A 24,251-nucleotide genomic window follows, 5' to 3' on the forward strand; every position below is an offset into this window, starting at 1 on the left:
GAAACCAAAATTATGAAGAATTCTTAGTAAAATTATTTATAAACACACGGGGTGTGCGTGAAAAGAGAATAGAATAAAATTGGACGGACTAACGGATGCCACTGAAAACATAGGCCCCTCTCCGATAAATCGGGGGGGGGGGGGGGGGGGAACCGAAAAATTAAACAACTTGAGTTCCATCAGCTATAATTGAAACCGAAACCAAACTTATGAAGAATTCTTGGTAAAATTACTTATTAAAAGAAATGGAAGTACATAAACAACCCGGATGTAAGTGTGACACAGAAAATACATTATCGTATTAATATATAAACTAGCAGGACCTGTGGAAATTCTACAGTGGACCGATTCATATGTAATATATTGATTTTTATAAAGTTGTGATTTAAAAAACAAAAAATTTCCATATGACTTGGGTGCATTAGCGTGAATCAAAAACGAAATAAAAACATATATATATAAGCTTTTTTTTTTTTATTTTTCCTTCAGTTATAATCAAAACTGAAATCAAAACTTAGGAAGAATTTGTGATAAAATTATTTGACAAGAAATAGAAGTGCATAACAAACGACCCAGATGTAACTGTGACACAGAAAACACATACGCTATCATAATATAGATTCTACATGATTTATACTTGCATAATATTTGCATAAAAAGGTTATAGCAAACACAAACCTCTTTCTATATATATTTATGTATGCATACATATATACACACACACTTGTTTAAAAAAATTTCGCGTACTAAATTCCAGTCAGTTTTTGGTCTACAGATATGAAACTTAATATGTAGAGCATTTGAACCTATGCAAAACTTGACATTTGGGTTTTAGCCGGAGGAAATCGGTGCAAAAGTGAAAATCTCTGGTCCTCCCTCGCCAATCTTTCACGAAAAACACCCGTCTAGCTGAATCCACTGTGAAAAATCTCCCCCACTATATCTGTGCCTAAATCAAAACGTGGATTCCATGAACAAAGCTTCTTTCTTAGAACTGCACGCCTGTGGAACTGTTCCGTCTGCCTGCTTCCCACCGGACTACAACTTGGATGTCTTCAAGTCCAACGTTAACAAATTCCTAATCAACCGCCCCCTTTAGTAAACACTTCATCAAATCTCCACACTAACGTAATGTACTTGCAATAACCCTTATCCCTGAGTGGCTTCCGGGCCTTGATAAGTGGTGATCACTGTAAAAAAAAAAATAGATAAAAAATAAAATAAAATAAAATTTCCCCAGGTGATGGTCGAACGATGGCATTACGAATATGTATGCATAACATAATAGCTATTGGTTCATGTATTAATTTTTAGCCTTGCAAACATGTCTTCAAATCGTAAGCTAAACATTTTGGTTTCAATTCTCCGTGGTAGCACACAAGTGTTTTTTTATTTTGTTACAAAGGAGTCACCTCTTATCAAGGTTCAGAGGCCACTCGAGGATAAGGGTCAAGGAGAGTACAGTGGTCAAAAGAAATGTAATCGTTAGTAGTGGAAATTTGGATTTCTTAAGGGGGTGGCTTATCCAGAACTTGTTCATGTTGGGCTTTAAGACTCATATTGTAGTCAATTAGAAAACAGGAAAATGGAAGACTTCTATAGGCATGCAGTTCTAAGAAAGAAGCTTTGTTCATGGAATCTATGTTTAGGTGTAGGCACAGATGAAGAATGGGGGGGAATTATTGGTAGTGGTTTTAACTAGACGAGTTTATTTTTTTGTGAAAGTCAGGCCAGATTGAAGCTTAAACGAGCACTTGTCATGAAAATAATGATAAAGCAGAGACAAGCTCACAAAGTCTCTTCTATGAGAAAGAGGTTGCAGAGAAGAGTAAAGGGCATCCTCCACTAGGCTACAAAGTCTGTTTTGTACTTATCAAGGCAGGATAAGTCCTTCTAGCAGTTCCTGCCCAGATGAGGCAACAGTACTCTATCCTTAGACATACTTGGCTCTTATACAGGTAGAAAATTGCATCAGTAGTGAGACATATACTGGAACGGTAAAACAATCCCACCATTTTTCCAGCAGCTTTGGCAACGGATTTGATGTACATGTTCCATCTTAGATCAGAAATAAAGGTCAAACCTAGAAGCTTGTCAAAACATGACGCTTCCTCAAGACTAGAGCCATTCATTTCAATTCATGCTAGATGGAGATCAGAGCATTGATGATGTTAAGATAGAAGCTTAGTTTTAGAGGCATTAAAATTAAAATAACCAGCCACCTCTTTCCCCATTGCATCACATGCTCAAGATCAGAGGAGAGAGAATCAGAGAGAACTTGGTGTGTGTGTGTGTGTGTGTGTGTGTGTACATTTCCATCTATAAATATAAAAGCGAAAATATATGTATGTGTGTTCGCTTTTTCTGTGTGTCTACAAAAGGCTTCTTTCAGAGAAGCAGTTGGTCGGTTCACAACTTTTTAAAACTTTATATCACATATAAATCGTAATATCTCACAGTTATCAATGAAGCTCTGTCTATTTAATTTGCTTGATTTTGGGAAAATAAATATTCAATATTTGTCGCTCGCCGCATGTGGGTTAGTCTTTTTCCTATAACATCTTGGGGGGGGGGGGGGGGGGTTCAGCAGTAAATGAAATCCCGCAGTCAAACTTGACCTCATTAACTCATTAAAACGGGCACCTGCTAAATCCAAGTAATTAAATAAATTCAAACGTGTTTCCGTAAGCATGTCGCGGTGGGGGCAATGGTTAACGTCGCACGGTTCGGGTTCGATTCTCATACTTACTTTTTTTTTTTAACCCTCCCCCCACACACCTCCAAACATCCGGGCAACGCCGGGCACCCCTCGCTAGTAAACAACTGTCAATTTTAAGTCTAAAGACTTGAAATTTGATATACAGGATACTGAGATTTGGGAAAATCGACGTAATCTGTCTTCGCCCAGAAATTTGGCGATTAAGAGGTCAAAGTTCAACGATTTGACCTTTGAGAACTACCAAACTCCTGACAATTTTGGGTCTAAACACTTGAAATTTTAGATATAGGTTCCTTGGACATGGATTTAACTTAATTTAAGTTGAGCCCAAAACAATAAATTTTAAGGGGTCATAGTTTAAAAAATTGACCGCTTTTTTTTTTTTGCTTAGCATATACCTCCAAACACCCGGACACCTATGCTAGTATATATATAAATAAAATATCTGCACTTCTTTCTGTATGTCGGTGACACGAGACGAATTTAGTTTCAAGAACCGCCGATGTCGCTTATCAGCCAAAGAACAGAGGTCGATAACTCTTCCTTTTCTAAAAATGCGTGCAAACTAAATTTTTATACAATCTTTCTGTACAAAAAAAAATCTTAAACCTGTAAATGTTTCATGGTTTTTTTTTTTTTTTAAATTATATTTTATACTCCTAGGGCGTTGAGTTCCAGATGGCCATTAATTTTTATTTAATAGTTGCTCCTTTTAGGTAAGACTGGCTAACGCATGCGGACGTAACAGTTTTTATTTACTTACTTACGTTAACTTAGTAACTAAATCATTTAATTCCTCACTTTTACAAGCATTTGGGGTTAACCTAACCTGTATGGATAGGGTCCCGACGCCCCGCCCCGTTCTGAGTCCGGGGGAAAAGTCGTCTCACGTAAGCGGTGTCGAAGCAGAAAATTGAGCAAATTTTGGAGTTGTTACAATGAGGCCAAAATTTTCTTACGGTAATGGTGTAGATTGGTCTTCCTTTGTTTACAAAGCCATTTGACGGAAGTGACGTCAGACATTTTTATCTACGGATGGCCAAAACCGTATAGAATGAACTTTTTTTATTATTATATATAAGTTTTATTTAAACAGTCTTTATTTGAACTTAATGGACTGTTTTTTTTTTTTTTTGGTATTTTTTTAGTTTACCGACACTTCGGCAATCACCTCTAATTTGTCGACTTTTATAGGTTTTCGGATACGCTGAGAACGAATATCGCATTTATTTTTTTGCGCAAATGCGCAGTTATCTATAGTTGAAGACCTTCAGTATCCAACGTGGTCACTATTGTTTTTGCTGGCGGCCATCTTGTTTCCTATTTAGGAAAAAACGCCAAAAACAGCCAAACGGAGCCAAAATATAGCCCCCAAAACATTTTTCGGCTTTAATACCGAAATGAGACCCCGACCCTTCCGGATATTTTTCCGCTTCCCGATATAAAAACGGACAATCTTTTTTCTCATTTTCTTGATTACATTAATTTTTTCACTAAAATGCGCGCACGCGCGTAGTCACTTGACGTTTCACAAGGTGCATGAATACATGGCGGACATTTTAAATGACAAGAAATATTTTTCATAAAATAAAGTTTTCACTTCATTTAATAGTAAAAATATTGGTAATCTCCAAAAATACCGTTAGGGCTTACAACATGGCCGCCAGAAGAGTCACGTGATCCGGTTGATCCAAAACATGAATCGCCTTATTACGAAACCGGAAAACGCAAATTTAAAGCAAACTTTGACAAACAAGCATAATAATTAAGTACAAAAACAGTTTTTCAATATCATAAATAATTTATTTAGAACGGTCATTTAATTTTTTGTTGAGAAACAATCACAGTTTGTTTGTTTTTTTTTGCCTATTTTTATAACATTATATCAACAAAAAATTAAATACAAACAAATTGTGATTTTTTGTCAAAGTTTGCCTTCAAGGCTGCGTTTTCCATTTGCACGATTCATGTTTTGGATCAACCGGATCACGTGACTCTTCTGGCGGCCATGTTGTAAGCCCTAACGGTATTTTTGGAGATTACCAAAATATTGCTGTTAGTAAGTTTTCACGAGCTGTTTACAAAAGCATATTTTATGTTTTTCGTACTTTTTTTTTAGGGGGGGGGGTATTCAAATATAGAACTTCTGTACTTTAACAGGTGCTTCTGCTGTTTAACTAACCGTTTTTCCATGGAGGGGCGGAGGCAGGTGTGTTGTGGCTTACTGACAGCAATATTTTTACTCTCAAATGAAGTGAAAACTTTATTTTATGAAAATTATTTCTTGTCATTTAAAATGTCCGCCATGTATTCATGCACCTTGTGAAACGGCAAGTGACTACGCGCGTGCGCGTATTTTTGTAGGAGGGTAAAAAAATTAATGTAATCAAGAAAGTGAAAAAAAAAAAAAAAAAAAAAAAAACTGTCCGTTTTTATATCGGGAAGCGGAAAAATATCTGGAAGGGTGGGGTGGAGGTCTCATTTCGGTATTGAAGCCGAAAAATGTTTTGGGGGGGCCATGTTTTGGCTCCGTTTGGCTGTTTTGGGCGTTTTTTCCTAAATGGGAAACAAGATGGCCACCAGCAAAAACAATAGTGACTACGTTGGATACTGAAGGTCTTCAAATATAGATAATTGCGCATTTGCGCAAAAATAAATGCGATATTCGTTCTCAGCGTATCCGAAAACCTCAAAAAGTCGACAAATTAGGAGGTGATTGCCGGGGTGTCGGTAAACTAAAAACATACCGAAAAAACAGTGAAAACACCTTTTTTTTTTTTTTTTTTAAATAAAACTTTAATTTTAAAATTTCGATGTTTGAAAAACAGTCCATAATATAATTTCATTATAAAAGTTCTATTTTTGTTTAATAAAAAGAAAAAGAGTTAATAACTACAAACCTTACAATTGAATAAAAAAACATTAAATTTTAATTAAGCTTAGAAATACGATTTAAAATATAGCGCGGATCATAAGTGCACTAGCACCGATTTTTTTTATTAATAAATGTTTAGTAATTATTTTTCTTTTAATATTCATAAACAGTAAAAACGTCGTCATTTAAAAAGAAAATGCTATTTAAAAAAAAGAAAAAGTCGATAAAAGTGATTAAAAGTGAGATTATTAATAAATGTGTAGTAATGTCTTTTATTTCAATATTCATAAACAGTAAAACAAAGTCGATAAAAATTCATGATCGTTTAGTTACTATGGCAACTAAGGGAGAAGTCAGTGTTTTTTTAGGGTGTTCGGCAGGGAACTCTAATCGCGACCAGTACCAAAAAGTGAAATAAAAAAGACATGGAATAATTTTAAAATCTGAAAAATCCTGGATTTCACGTAAAAATTCATTATGACAAAAATCGCGTTTACATTTTTCTGGTAAGGAAAATATAAATTTTTTGGAATTATTTCAGAGTTAAGTATTTTAAGTTAAAGTCTTAAGATAAGTACATTTATTGAATTAATTCATTCATTAACTTTTGCTAAAAAAGTAATAAATATCCAAAAATCACTGGTTGGAACGAGACTTGTTGATTTGATCTAAAAAACAATGGCGGCAATATTCAAATATGTATGGAAGGACAAATTAGACATAATTTATGTCTTTAACATTGTGGAATAACCGAGTGACTTTTTTAGTCCTTCCTTCATTAAAAAATCCATATAATTTAATTAAATTCATACTACTGACAATTTATTCTTTGGAAAAAAAAAAAAAAAGAAAAAAAGTACCATTATTTATTAATATTAATACAAATTTACAATTGGTTAAGAAAACAATTTACAATCATTGAAAAAATTACACACTAAAAAAATACAGACTTACGTTAAAATTTAAAATTCATAAACACAAACAAGCGGGTAGTTGAAAATAGGAGGAGGGTGGGCAAAACAGACTTGTTTTCTTTTCAACTCTGCGCATATCCGTACTTACCGATATGGAACGTTCGTATAATTTTTGCCATCTTTTAATTAAATTATTTCTCTATGTTCCTGTTTTTCGATTTTTTTTTTTTTTTTACTTTATTTTCCAAGATTATGTGAACATTTTTACGTTGATGATATGTCCTTGCGTGCAATGGAAGTATTAGAATCTTACATGTAAAGATTACGTTAAAAATGTAAGTGCAAAAAAAAATAAAATGTTTGCAATTTTTTTGTGAAATGCTTAATTCAATAATATTGGTAGTTCGAGAAATTAATTTTTCGAGTTATATCGATTTCATTAATACAGACTTCAGGGGCTTTTTTCGTAAGGTTCCTGTAAAAATGATTTAATTTTATTTTTATAAATTACGATGCTTTATATAAAAAGCAAAAATAAATTCTTGCAATTTATTTAGTAAAGGTATTTGGGGTTTGTATTACTGTACACACAGATGCGAAAAAGTTGTCAAAAAACAAATATATAACAAATAAATGTTATCAAATCTTGGTCCTTGCTCCTTTAATTGAAAAGAAAAAATTAGGGCTTGAATTACATTTTTCAAGCTTAGAAAGACGGGGTGGAATTATTCAATATTTTTCACGAAATTTCTGACACACCTAACGCTACGGCGAGCATAAACGAAGGCTGTTAAATGTGCACTCGCGTACCAAACTGCCTTGTCACAGTGTGTATTGGCGACAATTTTAAATTAGACGAAAAACAAGTAGTTTTCCAAATATTAAATCTGTAAGAAATTCTCACATCCCAATTTCCTCCTGGCAGAAGCAAAAGAATCCACAAACGCAAAAGTCATACATTTGAAACTCAAAATTTATTCACAAGTAAAAAAATGCAAGTTTTTTGGTTCTGGTATTGTCCGATTTGCTTCCACACGCCTGGAGACTTTAGTATGAATTCCTATTGTCGGAATGTTAGTTCGTTGTTCCTCGGATCCATGAATGTTCATATGGTAAATTCAACGGGAATGCTGGGTAATTTTCAGCAAAATCTAATAATCGTCGGAAAAGATTCTATGTCCCGGAAAATGCTATTTTTCGCCATTTTGATCCCTTTTGTGACGCAACCAGAAGGTTTATCCAAAATCTGAGAATGTTACACTTCCTCCCTTGGGTATGACTACTTTTAAAGGTTTTCGACTATGCTGAATACGGAAATCGCATTGAAATTTTGCAGAAATAAGTAGTTATCGAGATATAAAAAGTTGTTTTATGCATTGTATTCTTTACTGGCCATATTTTACGCGCGTGCGCGCCATAAACAAATCTACGCGCGTAACAAAGATAGCCGCGAAAGAATGCAATGTATAAAACAACTTTTTATATCTCGATAACTACTTATTTCTACAAAATTTCAATGCGATTTTCGTATTCAGCATAGTCGAAAACTTATTTAAGTCGTCATTTAAAAGAAAATTGTGGAGGTGGACCTAATCTAAAAAATACCTTTTTTTAATAATAGAGTATTATAATATGAAGTTACGTAAGAAGCAAGCGAAAAGTAAAATGGCACTTAGAAATATAGGGGGGGAGGGGGGTTGATTAAATAGACTTTTTCTATTTCATGTAAATTTTGCTGAAACGACTTATTTTTATCCGAATTTGCTCGGATGAGAATAGGAATTGAAGATGGAGATGATGGCGGGATAAGGAGAAAAAAAAAAAAATCGACCACGTGCGACGACAACGAAATCCAAAGTTGAACAATTTAAATATTACAAATTGTTACATATATTAGCATGAGAATATAGATTAAAAAAAAAAACAAAAAACGTACAATAAATTTACATTAATTTTTAAAAACTTTGTACAGAAATTTCTTTTTTTGCTTATTTTTGTTACCGCGCTATTTTTAAATATTTTTTTTCAGGTTAAATTCAAGTTTCACGATATCTTTATTATTAAATTGTTACGTGGAAGCACAAAATAGTTAAATACCCATCCCATGTTAAGAATGGCGTTTGCAATAATGTTAATTCAGCGAAAATAAACAGTATAGAAATCCGTTGGGTTTACTGTACACACAGATTCGAAAAAGTTGTCAAAAAACAAATATAGAACAAATAAATGTTATCAAAGGCAAGATAAGTTACTTTTCTACCTAACTGGATACATTTTTTGCGTTTTTATTTAATGTACCATGTTTATTCAGCTCGAAAAATATACAATGTTTACCGATGTATTGGAAAATTTTAAATGGCGCCCGACTCTTTTACACGTTAAGTTTGGGAAAAGGTGTTATAAATAAAAAATATACAAAATACTATTAGAAACTCGCTCAACATATGTTACCGTAACATTGGCTGTTTTTTAACAATATTTTGCATATTTTTTTTATTTTTAACTCCTTTTCCCAAACTTACCGTGTAAAAGAGATTCGGGCGCCATTTTTAATTTTCTAATACATCGGCAAACACTGTTTTTCGAATTGAATAAACATGTTACATTGAATAAAAACACTAAACAATTATCCAGTTAGATACAAAAGCGTACTCATGCAGAGAGTGATCTGTGCTGAAATAACGTTATTTAAAAAGCCATTCTTAACATGGGGAGGGTGTTTTGTACCTATTCTATACTTACAATTGAATAAAAAAAAATATCATAAAACTTTAATTAAACTGGGAAATATGATTTTAAAAAATAGCGCGGATCAGTAAGTGCATTATCACCAAAATAGCATAAGTATCAAGTTTTGTACTTATGTTACCGTACTGAAATGTTATTTAGAAGTCCATTCTTAACATGGGAAGGGGCGTTTTGTAATTCTGTACTTTTTACCATATAAAAAAGATACATAAATATCCATAAGTAATAGAAAAAGATACAGTAAAAATTTAATATAAACTTGAAATTATGATTAAAAAAAAAAAAAAAAAATGGCACGGTAACAAGTACATAAGCACGAGAATATATTTTAAATAAAATTCAAAAAACAAAATATGAAAACGATAGAATTTTTTCAAATTGAAAATATCCCGAATAATATTTTAAGGGATTTATAATTTACAAATAAAACCGAATTAAAAACAGGGAAATAAAACGGGAGGATGTTAGTAAAATTTAAAATGTCACATCACAGAATGGCGCTTGTTTCTCGTCATGAACAAGTCTCGATATTTACAGATTTTAACGAATATCATTTTTAGACGGCGGAAAAAAATTGAGTGAATATTAGAGAATAGACATTTTTTTAAATGTTTCATAGAATTTTTTTTGATAAATCTTCAATTAGACATTTAAAAATAAAACAAAAACACTTAAGACTAAAATATGGGACTTTGAATAATGGAATACAGATTCGTAGGGAAAAAAAAAACAAACTAGGGAAATATCTTAAAATTATGAAGTTAGTTTTCTTTTAATTTAATTTTAGTGGAATAATTAAGATCCAAAGATATTTTAATGAGTTTTTATAGATCCGCAAAAGATTAAAATCAAACGAATCGTTTTTTTTTTCTCCGATGTCTACGTTCAAAATGTTTTGTAGTTGAACATCGAGAAAAGCATTGAATTTTTAAATATTTTTCTAAGCATGGACTTACCTTGTTTTCTTTATCACTCATTGTCGCTTCTTATGGTAAATGGACTTTAAAAAAAGAAAATGTTGAAATAAAAATTATGTCCGATTCGCCAATATCTATGTATTTTTTGGCCGTGAACAAACGCGAGAACATTAACTTGCGTTTTCCACTTTTCTCTTTCAATATGGCGCTTATGACACTCCTTTGCCTTTTACTCTTTCTCCCTCTCTCTCTATTTTATCATCACCTCCTACCACATAAGATTTAATACTATTTCTCTCCACTTGCGAGTTACTCTCCTCCCTCTCTCTCACTAAGTATCTTTCTATCCCCCTCTGTGACACACTAAGGTATCTTTCCATACCCCTCTCTCAATCTATATATCTTTCTCTCAAGTCGTAATTAATTTATTTGTTTGCTTGTTTTATTGTACGTGTCTGTTTTTCTTTCACATATTTTTTTTGTCTTTTCTTTGTTATTTTGTATTTTGTATTTTTTATTTTAGCCAATAATTCTACTTCTAATAGTTTCCTTTTTTTCTACCATGTCTGTACATGTTGGTAATGCTTTTGATACGCCATGGCGTAAATCGCCGAATTTTACCGAAAATAGACGACACGAAGATGTATATTTTAATAAAGAGATACTAGAAATGTTGCGTTTTCTTGGAAATAAAAATGAACTACGATTTATATTTTATCAAATTAAAATAGATGCACTACATTAAGTTTAATGTCTGTCTAAGCATTTTGTTTAATAAACAATATTCATACTTATTGTGTGTCTACACTTAAAATTACCAGAGTCAGTTGAGATAATTTATTCGTAAAAATACAAAATTAGAAAGAAAATATTTTAAACGTTACATATTTTATTCTAATATAAATTAAAAGTATTTAAAAAACAAAAACAAAAAAGAAACATACTTTAAATAAAATCTAAATAAGAAAGCACTTGTGACTTTATTAACTCCTTTAATAAGTGAATGCCCCCTGGCCCCATGGGAGGGGGGGGGTAAAATACTAGGTCAGTTTTTTTAGTTTTTTTAATACGGGGGGAAAATGTTTTTCTTTTCTTTTTAATAATTATGCATAATTGCAAGTAGCTTACACGGTCCAATACTATTAAAAAAAAAAAAAAAAAAGACATCCTAAAAAAGAAAGGGGTAAAAATTTAAGTTACACCCTTATTTTCTTGATTCGGCCATGTTTCTTTTTCCCCGATCGACTTGTTGTATTCAAATGTCTTGTATACAATTTAAGCTTGCTTCTTAATATATTTAATACTTAATATTTTTTATGGTACTCATGCATGCACTTATTGATCCGTTAACATGGGAGGGGAGGATGTTTTGTACCTATTCTATACTTTAACCTTACACTTGAATAAAAAAAAACCATAAAACTTTAATTAAACTTGGAAATACGATTTAAAAAATAGCGCGGATCAGTAAGTGCATTAGCACCTTTTTTTTTTATTTATTTATACTAAAGTGATTTTAAGTATTAAAAAAATAATGTTTGTGGGCAAATCTTGCCCAGGATATAAGATCATTTTTCCACAATTAATACTATAGTCATTAGAACAGACTATCTATAAGATATCTAATTTTTATAATACAATTACCCGGATATAACCGGCGTTGCCGGGCAACGGCGATTGTATCCGGGTGGAGAAAGAAAAATAATTCCAAATATTGTTTACATTTTTTTTTTTAATCGTTTTACTTTTCCATTATTTTATTTTTGACTTTAATAAATATTCGATTAATATTAAATAATAAATAATTCAATGTATATTCTGCGAATAGATGAGAAAGTATGCTAGTATAATCAGCGTATTTCCAAGATGGTGGCATGGCATGACAATTCTAAAAGGATAATCATGTTATAATCTAAAAAACAAACAAAAAAAACAACAACATAAAAACTTCTTTTAATCATTGTATATGCACAATTATTTTATCGCAATCTATCCCCTCCTGCACTAATCTCAACGTTTGCCAAAACATATTTTTCTAAGGGGTTAAATATTTTTAAATTCTTTAAACTAACTCTGACTATGAACAACGAAACAGTTCCCGACAACATAAACAGTGTTAAGTTAAAAGATGTTCAAGTCGAACTCACGAAGCAAGTCAACTTATTTGCCCCACCCCCTCCTCGATTGCAAACAAGATTAAACATGTTTCATCTGTCCTCTTCTCATCCTAAAAACGGGGACATTCTGGATGAGAAGAATTTTTTCCCTCGATCGTACCCGTCGGTATTCAGCGGTGGAGAGAGGAAGGGGTGCGATCGGGACTCACCTCCATCACCACCACCTTCTCCGAATGAGGAGGTGAGGTGAAGGTGAGTAGGTAATGCTTGGAACGATGGTGGTACTTGCGCTGCCTCCTCCTCCTCCTCCTCCTCAGACCGAACAAAATAGCTAAGCATGCACGACTTACCTACTACTAAGTTGGTTTCCATGTTTTTAAACAAATCTCTTAAGATTCGGAGGAGCTGACTGAGGTTATTCTTTTAAATGTTTAATTATTAATAGTATTAAATATACATTCGTTTGAATTCAATTACTAGGTGTATCTAATCCGGCGTTGGCCGGGTTTTTTTTTTTTTTACTTTTGTTATTCAGTGCTTGTTAAGATAGTCGACAGTTTAAAATTTTAAATATGCTGTTTTAAGCCAAAACAACAGTACTTACATAATTGTCATGTCGAAAATAGTAATATATCAAAAAATTACGAAAATTCATTGAGTAGAACAACTGCTAGTAAAAAAAAAAAGGGGGGGAAAAAAGACTCGCTACCGACTAAAACAAAGCGTCGGCTATTACAGTGGCGAAAGGGAGAGGCAATAGGCATGTCCTCTGTATTCGCAATCTTCAAGATGTTCACATCTATGGAAAACGCCATTTCCTCCATTTTTCCGTAAAAATTATTTTTAACTATGAATAATTTTCTACTCTATGAATTTTCGTTTTTTTTTTCTTTAATATATCACTATTTTCGACATGACCATTAAGTAAATATTGTTGCTTTTGCTTAAAACAACATATTTAAAAAAAAACAAACTCGATCTGTCAACTCTATTTTGATAAGCAAGCACCTGTTTTTCTTTCGTTTTCTTTTTCTTTTTTTTAATTAAACCGTATATTTTGTTGTTTTTGCCTATTAAAATAGGACTTTTGTCATCAAAACATTACTTGAACCAAATTGTTCTAAAGCTATAAATACGAATTACAAAACTTTCAATCAATTAATACATGAGATTTTACTTTAAATTTTAAAGTCAGTTTAAGTGAATTTCTATTCGAGACAGTTTTTAAATCAGGTACGTGCAAAATGAGCAGCCGATGCTGCTTTGTTTTCGTAAATCGAAATGCATTGTAATGGATTACAATTTTTGATAAAATTATTTTAATAGATTTAAAAAAAAATATTTATCGCAATTTCGCCTATTGTATCATTAAATATTTAGTTGTTTTTTTTTTTTGTTTTTTTTTACGTTGACATTAATAAAACAGCAGCCAGACATTAATCTGCTTTAAAAAAAAAAAAAAAAAAAATATTCATAGCTTTTAAAATTAATAATTCATTCTTTATGACATCACACTGCTTTTAGTATCCACCATTCATTCTTTATGACGTCACATTACTTATGGTATTTACCATTCATTCTTTATGACGTCACATTGTTTTGAGTATCTACCATTCATCTTTTATTACGTCACATTCACTATGACATATCACATTGTTTTTGAAGTGTATAGGTATAAGAGTTGTCTGTTCTTGACAACAGGAAGTAACTATGGATGATCTCCCCTGAAAACAGGAAGTAATCAGTGGTGATCTCCCCTAATGGCTATATGTGAGGTACTTTCAAAAAGTTTCCAGACTTCTTTCGTGTGGGCACTTTTATTGATAGTACACACATGAAACTCTAGTCCCTTTCAAAGTAATCTCCTCCGGCTGCAATGCACTTGTTGAATCATTCCAACAACTTCTGGAAGGCCCCATGGAAGTCTTTTTGTGTGAGTATATCAATGACGCTCATCAAAGCCTCTTTCATCTCCTCAACTGTCTCATAACGACAGCCTCTAAGGTTTTTTTTGATCTTAGGGAATAATCAAAAGTCCCAATGAACAAGGTCTAGACTATAGGGAGGATGAGGAACTGTCTTAATGCCCATCTTGGTCAAATAGTCTGTGCTTTTCTCTAAGCATCCTTCAGACAAACTTTACACAAATCTTCTGCATCTTCAGTTTCTTTGTGTGTACAATTCCCACACTGATATCAAACTGTGCACTTATTGTCTCTATAGACACATGATGGTTCGATGGTTCTTATCCATGAAATTCTTTATTTGGCCAATCAACTCTGGTGTTCTGACTTCCTTACTCCTCTCACACCTCTAAGTATCTCTCACAGACTCCCTGCTTTCCTTGAATCTCTTATGCCACTCAAAAACTGGTGCTTGATTCCTGCAAGATTGTCCAAAAGCAATTTGAAGCATTCCATACGTTTCTGCAGCATTTTTTTTTCAAGTTTATTGCATATCGTTCTTCTAAAGGGTCCTCACGTCTAGATTGCATTTTTGAAATTCACCAGCTGTGACAATCAGGCTTTAATAGGGTGTATTCCAATTCCTGCTGTAGCTGTTCATTTGAACCTGAAATTATAAAAATTAATCAGTCATCTCATAAGATGTATAGCATTAACATACTGAATTTTCAATAGTCTATGACAATTTTAAATGCTTGTACAAAAAAGTCTGGAAACTTATTGAACGCATACTGTATATAGCAGAGACATGGGAGCCGCCATTTGCTTTTTGTGTTGAGCTCAACAACAAGCTGGAAGGACACATTTTCCACTTTACACTTATTACAAGAAGTAGATTGCTAAAAGCAGTCTAACACATGCCAGTCACTTAAAACGGATGGTGAACCGAATATGATGATTGTATGATTAATCCACAGTACCCCTTTTTGGCTAGCTAGATTTTACTCTTCATTAAAAACTAGCTTTGTGTCTAACTTTCCTCTCATAGAGCCGTTCTTGTATGCGAATGTGACGTCATACTTTATGCTTTTCTTTCTGTATGTCATCACCTGCAATAATGCCTACGGTTGAGAATAATTCCTAACTCTGGTTTAAACATGTTTTTTTTATAAGCATTACCATTAAAATAGATACCACCGAAATGATACTATATCCATCTACCAAAGGAAAAAAGAATTTTTAATATTTTATACTAATGATATTTTTATTGCTTTTACAAATTCTGGGAACAAGCATTCTAGCAAGAAGACCCGACGTTACCCGGGATTGAATGATGATCAGTGAATGTTTCATACTCCCATATTGTCATAAGTAATCCATGAAATTGCCCATTCTTTAATGAAATCGATGATTATCGTGGTGCATCAGGAGGAAGATTCGCATGCCTCCCCACAATGACTTAGTCCACAATACAATGCAGTCTACATTCCACTGTAGAGAACCTATTGTTGATTTTATAAAATTATTTTTTACATACAAAGGATTGAATTTAAGGTTAAAATGTAAAAGTAAAGTATAATGCTACTATAACCCTAACACCCTCTCTGTCCGAGGGCCGGGCCGCATCCGTCGCTATCCTGGTTCACAGGAGCATACTTGTGATGTACTTCTGGCCGTGTTCGTCGCTCCCAGCTCACAGGACCATAGATGCAACCCAGCAGGGCTACATTCTTACTTGTCTAGTGGTGGACCCCTCAAGGGTGACCAGACTCTCGCTGGTCACTGGAAAATATCCTTCTGCTGCTCAGGGCACGCGAAATGTGCATGACCCTAAGTCCGTGTGGCAACATTGTCGATTTCGGTCGTCACTCTGGCTTCGTGCTGGATCCAGTCTGTCTCCTTCATCATCTGGCGTCAGGGCATACCTGAAATAAACTGCATCTTCATTCAGGCCGGCAATCGAGAAAGAAAGGAAAACTCTGGGACATTTTTATATAACGTAACAAAATAATTATTCATAAATCGTTTTACACTTGTTTATAGTCGAGTTCTTTGATCCAAGCTTCATGATGCAGGTTAAGGTCCTCTAATTAATTTCCCAGCTAAGAACAAGAGCTTTCCAACTTAGCTCTTATGAGGTTTCACCCCCCCCCCCCAGGCGGGGTGAGAGCGATGTGGACGCCTCGAATGCCAGCCAGTAAAAAGGACTCTAACTCTAAAAAGCCAATCTTTTTATCAAATCAGAAATTCTCCTTCCACCTTTCTGGAGTTATTCTTTCTTTCCTCTTCCCTTTCTCTCTTTCTCTTCGTTCCCTATTAATTTGTACTCCCTTTTTCTTCTTTTGAATTTCCTCCCTCTCTCTGTTTCCCTAATTTCTACTCCTCCTCTCGGCTTTACCTATACCAATTTTTAACCCTCATTGCACTGAGGTGTTAACTTATCATGTAATTAGGAGTTATTAGTCACCCCAGGTCGAACAATGCCTGGTGGCGACCGCTCCCCCCAATTCTTCATCTCGCTCAACAGAGATTTTAAAAACAACCTTTTCGTTGTTGATAGATGTCGATTCTCGTTTGTCTTTCTCTTAAAAACCCCACCCCGGCACTGATGTGATAAGCGATAACTATTTATTTCCCATTGAAATATTTTATATTTCTTCTCTGGGGGACAGGAATCTCATAAACATGTTTTTCCTTGACCAAGTGTCAGCATGCCCCCCCCCCCCAACCATACCCCATCCTCTCCCATCTTCTCTTCCTCAATTTGAAAAGCAATATCATCTGGTGTCGCCAGGGATCTCGTCATACTACAATTGTGCTTTAAACAGAAATATTCATTCTCAATGCGCCCCTATCATATCAAAGAACCTACTATTGATTTTATATACCTGGCCTTATTGCTTGTGTAGTGATAATTGCTTGAATTTAAGTTTAAAATGAAAATGCTAAGTATCATGGTGCAATTGCGCTTTAAACAGAAACATTCACTTCAGATACATCCCTGTCATATCAGAAAACCTAGTGTTGATTTTATATGTTGGACCTTTCGGTTTATGTGGTAATACACCTTCTCAAATGCACTTTGATGTTAGGCTGTGTAAGGTGTTAACTTTGGTCAAAATTGCTTGTTCCTTCATTCATTAGATTATTTTGATTATTGATACTTATCAAAGATATCGAGGAAAAAACCTATCTAAGAACGCTGCCAGGCACAAAAAGTACCTTTGTGTAAAATTTCATAACACACACACACACACACACACACACACACGCACACACGCACACACAGTTCCTTTTATATAATAGTAGAATATATATATATATATATATATGATAAAAATTATGGAAGTAATAATCTGACGTGATGAACAGATGAAAAAAGGGCAAACCAATTTATATATTCATCAATGTTTCGTCATTATTTGAAGACTTCTCCAGGATGATTAATTTGAATAAAATAAAATACCAGTACAATTTTTGAAGATATACTTGTGTATATGTGATGTGAAAAGGATGTCTTTGTTCTATTTCAGAATAAATTAAACCCGCTAGCATTCAAAGTGTATATAGTGTTGTGGAAGACAATGAGTGAGATTCTCTGAGCGTCCGAAATTTGAAAGGAATATGATGCAATTTTTGCTCTTTTTGAAATTAATAAATATTCTTCATTCCATCTTTAGTGCCAACAATATAAAATTAAGTTCAACAATTCTTTTTAAGGAATCGTTTTGGAATCGGAAATTAGAATTACCCCATCACTAATATATGTATATACTTTTTATTTATTTTACATAAGCATTAATATGCCAGTACACATTCATGAGCATGTTTTGGTCAGCCAGTTACTAGTAAGTAGAGACCTCTTCCTCGTTAAAACGTCATATATATATATATATATATATAATGAAATAAAAAAGATGCAGTGTTTACCTGATATAAGCAAATAATATATATAATATAAATACCAGTATTTATATATAGATATTTATATATATTTTATTTCATTATATATGTATATATATAATGATATAAAAAAAGATGCAGTGTTTACCTGATATAAGCAAATAATATATATAATATAAATACCAGTATTTATATATAGATTTTTTAATCCCCCCCCCTCCCCCAAAAAAAGCTCAAGCTTTTTTTTCTAATTAAGCCAACGATGGGAGATGATATGTTGTTTTTCTGCTCATCTTATTTCTCGAATCCACTAAACTGGGGATCAGCCTATCTTTGGACTACTGCCCTATCTGCAAAAACAATTTGGATTTGATTCTGTCTAAAGAATTATTTTTGCCTTTCGGATTACGTTTAAAAGAATCTCCATGGAAGCTTCAATGCTATACCACGGCCACCGAGAGTAAGAAGAAGGCCTGTTAACTGAAAAATGTCTGCAAGCAATGTAGGTAAGATTTGTCAGACTGTCAGTACTATATGAGGGCCATTTGAAAAAGAGCAATAAAACATTTTTAAAAAGAAAAAGAAACAAAGTTCGATTAATACTGAAACTGAACTTTATTCAATATAAAATATAAATATTATATATGTAAAATTAAGTAATTTTAAAGCAAGATACAATTTAATACTGATAAAACTGAATTATGAATTTAGGTAACAACCAATTAAAGAAACATTAACCACAAATATTTTTTGGCCTTTGGAATAAGATTACAGTGTAGTATCTGTTTTGATGCTACATTTTACCTTTTCTGTCCTTGGTCGGTGGAGGAGAAATCTTTCATGACTGATATTATTTTTGTTCCTATCCAGAATACCCCTTATTGGGAAGCTGGATTTTCCCCACAAGATTATATGTTGAAATATTTAAATAACTATTATTTTAAATACAGAAATTATATTTAAAGTTTTGGTTTTCTGTTCTTCTATGCCCATTTATAACAAATAAATGTTATCAAAGGCAAGATAAGTTACTTTTCTATCTAACTGGATGTTTTTAGTGTTCTTACTTAATGTAACTATTTTGTATAGTTTTTAGAATCTGTGTATAGCACCCCCCCCCCCAAAAAAAAGATACCATAAAAATTTAAGGGTTTGTATTACAAAATAATATTAGAAACACACTCAATATATGTCAGCCTATGTCACGGTAACATATATTGAGTGAGTTTTTAACAGTATTTTGTATAGTTTTTTCAGTTTGAACTTATTTTCCCAAACTTGACGTATTCAACGGCGAGCTCGCCGCCGTTTGTCTTTTTCAAATATATAGAGCCGAAACAAAACAACCCTCTTTTTTTTTCATTAAATTGTTAGGTGAAAGTGCAGAATTGTTAGAAAGCGCCCACCCCCTCCGTTAAAAATAGCTTTCTAAATAATATTTCAGCACGGTACAAACAACATCTATTTATAAGATAAAACAAGAAAATATTTATTTTTATTTAACATATTCTTTATTTTTAGTTCATATCAAAACTAATTAAAACTGATTAGTTAATGAATTTTGGGTTTGTATTACTATACACATAGATTCGAAAAAGTGTTAAAAAAATCAAATATATACCAAATAAATGTTATCAAAGGCAAGATAAGTTACTCTTCTACCTATCTGGGAAGGTTTTTAGTGATTTTACTCACTTTAAAACGTGTAATCGCTTCGAAAATTATACAATATTTATCAATATATTTTAAAAAGAAAAATGTCGGCATGCTCGCTATTGTACTCAGTAAGTTTGGGAAAATGAGTTCAAACAAACAAATTATACAAAATACTGTTAGAAACCTACCAAATATATATCCGCTTATGTCACGGTAACATATATTGAGTGAGTTTCTAACAGTATTTTGTATAATTTTTTTGTTTAAACTCATTTTCCCAAACTTAACGTGTTCAATAGCGAGCATGCCGCCATTTGCATTTTTCAAATACATCGGTAAACACTATGATTTTTGAGTTGAATAAACACTTTACATTAAATAAAAACACTAAAGAATTATCCAGTTTGGTAGAAAAATCACTTATCTTGCCTTTGATAATATTTATTTGTTATATATTTGTTTTTTAACAACTTTTTTTAATCTATGTGTATAGTAAAACGAACCCTGAATTTTTAATTAATTTGTGTTGTTCGTATATCTCGGGAGAGAATAAAAAGTTTCCTATTTCATTTCCCGTTCCAGTCATGTAAATTATTTACAGTAAAAATGTTATAAAAAACAAAAACTTGAAGTTTTAAATATATTTCAAAGAAATAAATAATGCCCAGTGCTAAAATATTGAAAATTTATTGATCGTTAAAAAAAATTTTTTAAAACTGTTGTGAAAAATGCTAACTTTAAAATATTTGGAAATACTCAGTGAAAAGTTTTATTTATTATTAAAAGAACGGACTGAAAAATATTATATAAAAATTGTTTGTTTTGCAGTAAAAAAAAAAAAAAATAAAATGAAATATTCGACTTTCTTCAATTGAAATAAAAGTTAAAAAACGAGTTCGCTTACTATATTTTATCAGATTAAAATTATCCCAATGTGCAATTATAATAATTATTATCCAAATGGAAAATTGTTCTTTCTCTTTAGAACATACATGGATATTCGGTAACACAGCTATATTTTTTATGCCTGTTAGCGTGACCACATGGTTGAACACCGGAAACTTTCTATTCCTACAAGTTGATCAGGAAGTGACGTTATGCTGTCATGTTCACTGGCCTACTCTCTCGGTGGTGATGATTATACCTGGTTTGTTTTTATTATTTTTTACATTTCCTACATTTTTTCCCTCGTTTTTAAAGGATATGTATATTTTTACAATTTATGACTATAATAAATTTCGGTTTCATTTAATGTCTTAACCAGCGAATTCTAGCATTGCTACAAATATAATTTGTTGATTTCTTTCTGTCTTCTGATGAGAAGAATAACAAGAATAGCATTCTTTGAAACTCCGCGGAATAAGGACTTTGTAAATTGTTTTTGGGAGTATTCAGTTAAACAATAAATTTGATTGTAAATTTCAGCTTATAGTTTTAATGTCTTTTCTCTTATATATATATATATATATATATATATATATATATATATATATATATATATATATATATATATATATACACTCTGGCTACATAATGTAGCCAGACTTTGTGTAAGCATCGTGTAGATTATGTAGGCAAACTTTATGGGCACCCTATATATATATATATATATATATATATATGTATACACACACACGTGTGTGTGTGTGTGTGTGTGTGTGTGTGTGTGTGTGTGTGTGCTGTGCGGGTAATGAATTAACGATGTTTTGGCATCGCCAAAATGCCTTAGCTCGGTTTTTTTACACAAAGTGTATCGCTTAATATGCTAATGGCAGTTTGTATATCACTTCCCAATATGCTCAACCCAAGCTAGGGAGCATTATATATATATATAATATTTTTTTAATATATATATAATATATACATAATATTTTTTAATATATATATATAATATTTTTTAATTTATTTTTTTATTATTTTTAAAACAGTAATCTACGTACACACGTGTTTCGAGTTTCATTAACTCTCATCAGCGTTGCTCAACTGTTTCTGGGGATATATGTATATATATATATATATATATATATATATATATATATATACTAGCATGGGTGCCCGGCGTTGCCCGGGTGTTTAGAGGTGTATGCTGAGCCAAAAAAAAAAGGGGGTAATTTTTTAAACTTTGACCCCTATTATGACCCCTGAAAATTTATTGTTTTAGCCTCAAATCAAGTTATTACGTTAGATCCATGTCCATTGAACCTATATCTAAAATTTCAAAGGTGTAGACCCAAAATTGTCGGAGGAGTTTGGTAGAGTTCTTAAAGGTCAAATCGTTTAAATTTGACCCCTTAACAGCCAAATTTCTGGCTGACACCTGTCACATCGATTTTCCCAAATCTCAGTACCCAGTATTTCAAATTTCGAGTCTATAGACTAAAAATTGACAGAGTTATTACGTAGGGAAATGTACACAGACAGACAGACACACAGACACACAGACAGACAGACACGTTCACTTTTATAGATATATAGATATGTTAGACAAACTCTCTAGGCCTATTTAGGCCCGAAGGGTCTAGTCTAACAATACAAGTGCAACCATTCAATGGCAAATACATAAAAAGCAAAACCAGTCAATAATAAATTTGTATGTAAAACTATTGACTCATTGTTTGGCCCAGATTCAACATTTTTTTTTATCAACAAAATGTAATTTTAACTGTTTGATCTTTGATACGGAAAATCGATTATTTTTTTAGATTAGTGCCAGCTCCAAGAAATGCTATTATCTTTGGCTACCTGAAGATTCCTTTTTCATTGAGGTGTAGGAAAGAGCACTACTCTTTTCCAAGGATTACTCCACCTGTCCTTGATGTTTACCTTATAATGCTGAATTTAGCAAGAGAGCATCAAGTACCATTTTTTTTTTAGTCATTGGTCTGACTTGACCCAAAATTAAACTTCACTCTCCTGACCCATAAGTGAACACTAACAGTTTTCTGAATGGGCCAATCAATATTCAGATAGATATTTCAACATAAATTTTCACATTGAATAAAATTGAAAATTTAAAAAAGAAGCTACCTTTTAGTTAATAGGCTTTCAAAACAAAATTTCAGAGGGGAAATAAATATACTTAGAGTAAAGATGTTGCAACCAAATTCCACATCAACCAGGCTCTTGTTCATATGATCCTTCTGTATGGATATGAAACTTGGCCCCTACGAGTAGCTGACATTCAAAGGCTGGAAGTCTTCAATTGGTGATATCTTCAGGGCATTCTCTGGATTCGTATTTGGTTGGTGTAAAAAACAATATTGTTTTATCACATATGTTACTTTTATATATGATTTTTGAATTAATTCATTGATATATATATATATATATATATATATATATATATATATATATACATATAGCCATGCTAAACATTATTTTTAAACACGTTTTTTGCTTTATTGCATTGTGTTATTTATGTTCTCAATCTCTTCATTCATTTTTTTGCAGGCTTTTTGACAGCATGGATAAAATTAAAATCTGCACGATTTTCTTGTTCCAGTTCAAACTAGGCAAAAAAGCTGCCGAGACTACTTGTGATATCAATGATGCATTTGGCCCAGGAACCACTAACAAACAAGTGACACAATGGTGGTTCAAGAAATTTCGCAATGGTGATGAGAGCCTCGAAGATGGTTGTGGTCGGCCGACTGCGGTTGATAATGAACATTTGAAAGCCTTAAGTGCAAAACCACATGAGAAGTTGCTGTTGAACTCAAGGTCGACCACTCAACGGTTGTTTGCCATTTAAAGCAAATAGGAAAATCAACATCGTCATTTTGAGGTGTCTTCTACGCTCCTTCTGCGCAACAAAAGTGACCCATTTATTGAGCAGATTGTGACGTGTGATGAGAAGTAGATCCTTTATGACAACCAGCAATGTTCGGCAGAGTGGTTGGATACTGGAGAAGCTCCACAACACTTCACGAAGCCGAAATTCCACCAAAAAACGGTTATGGTGACTGTTTGGTGGTCTGCGGTTGGTATCATCCATCACAGCTTCTTGAATCCAGGTGAAACGATTGCGGTGAAGTACTGCTGAGAAATTGATGAAATGCACCAGAAGCTCCAACATATCTGCCCGAGATTGGTCAATATGAAGGGACCAATTCTCTGTCATGACAACGCTCGCCCTCATGTTGCTCAACTGACCCTGCAGAAGCTGAACGAATTGGGCTGCTTCATCCGCCATATTCACCAGACTCCCCCCCCCCCCGATTATCACTTTTTCAAGCATCTTGACAACTTCCTGCACGAAAAATGCTTTAAAAACCGAGATGATACCGAATCAGCCTTCAATGACTTCATTGCTTTCAGAACTCCGGTTTTCTATCCTAATGGGATAAATAAACTTGTTTCTCGTTGGCAAAAATGTGTCAATTCTAATGGTTCTTATTTCGATTAATAAAGTGAATTATGAAAGGAGTTATGATCTTTTGAAGTTGAACGTGAAAAAAGCGACATTATTTGTACCAACTTTTGACTAAATCCCAAAGCT

At 32.9% G+C, this 24,251-nt stretch overlaps 1 protein-coding gene across 10 annotated transcripts in view; it reads right to left on the reverse strand.

Moving 5' to 3' along the window:
• The window catches only part of LOC145291165 (transformer-2 protein homolog beta-like), a 31,971-nt gene extending 21,577 nt beyond the window's left edge, over positions 1–10,394 (reverse strand). For all 10 annotated transcript variants that reach the window (XM_080136704.1, XM_080136703.1, XM_080136700.1 and 7 more), the window contains exon 1: positions 10,213–10,394. In XM_080136704.1, coding sequence (XP_079992830.1) covers positions 10,213–10,233 — 21 coding nt within the window. In that variant the 5' untranslated portion in view covers positions 10,234–10,394. The remainder of the gene's footprint in view (positions 1–10,212) is intronic.
• Positions 10,395–24,251: the final 13,857 nt, after the last annotated feature.

The sequence above is a fragment of the Euprymna scolopes genome, chromosome 12 (genome assembly GCF_053919585.1).
Source record: "Euprymna scolopes isolate OS-2025 chromosome 12, ASM5391958v1, whole genome shotgun sequence".
Classification (NCBI taxonomy): Eukaryota; Metazoa; Mollusca; class Cephalopoda; order Sepiida; family Sepiolidae; genus Euprymna; species Euprymna scolopes.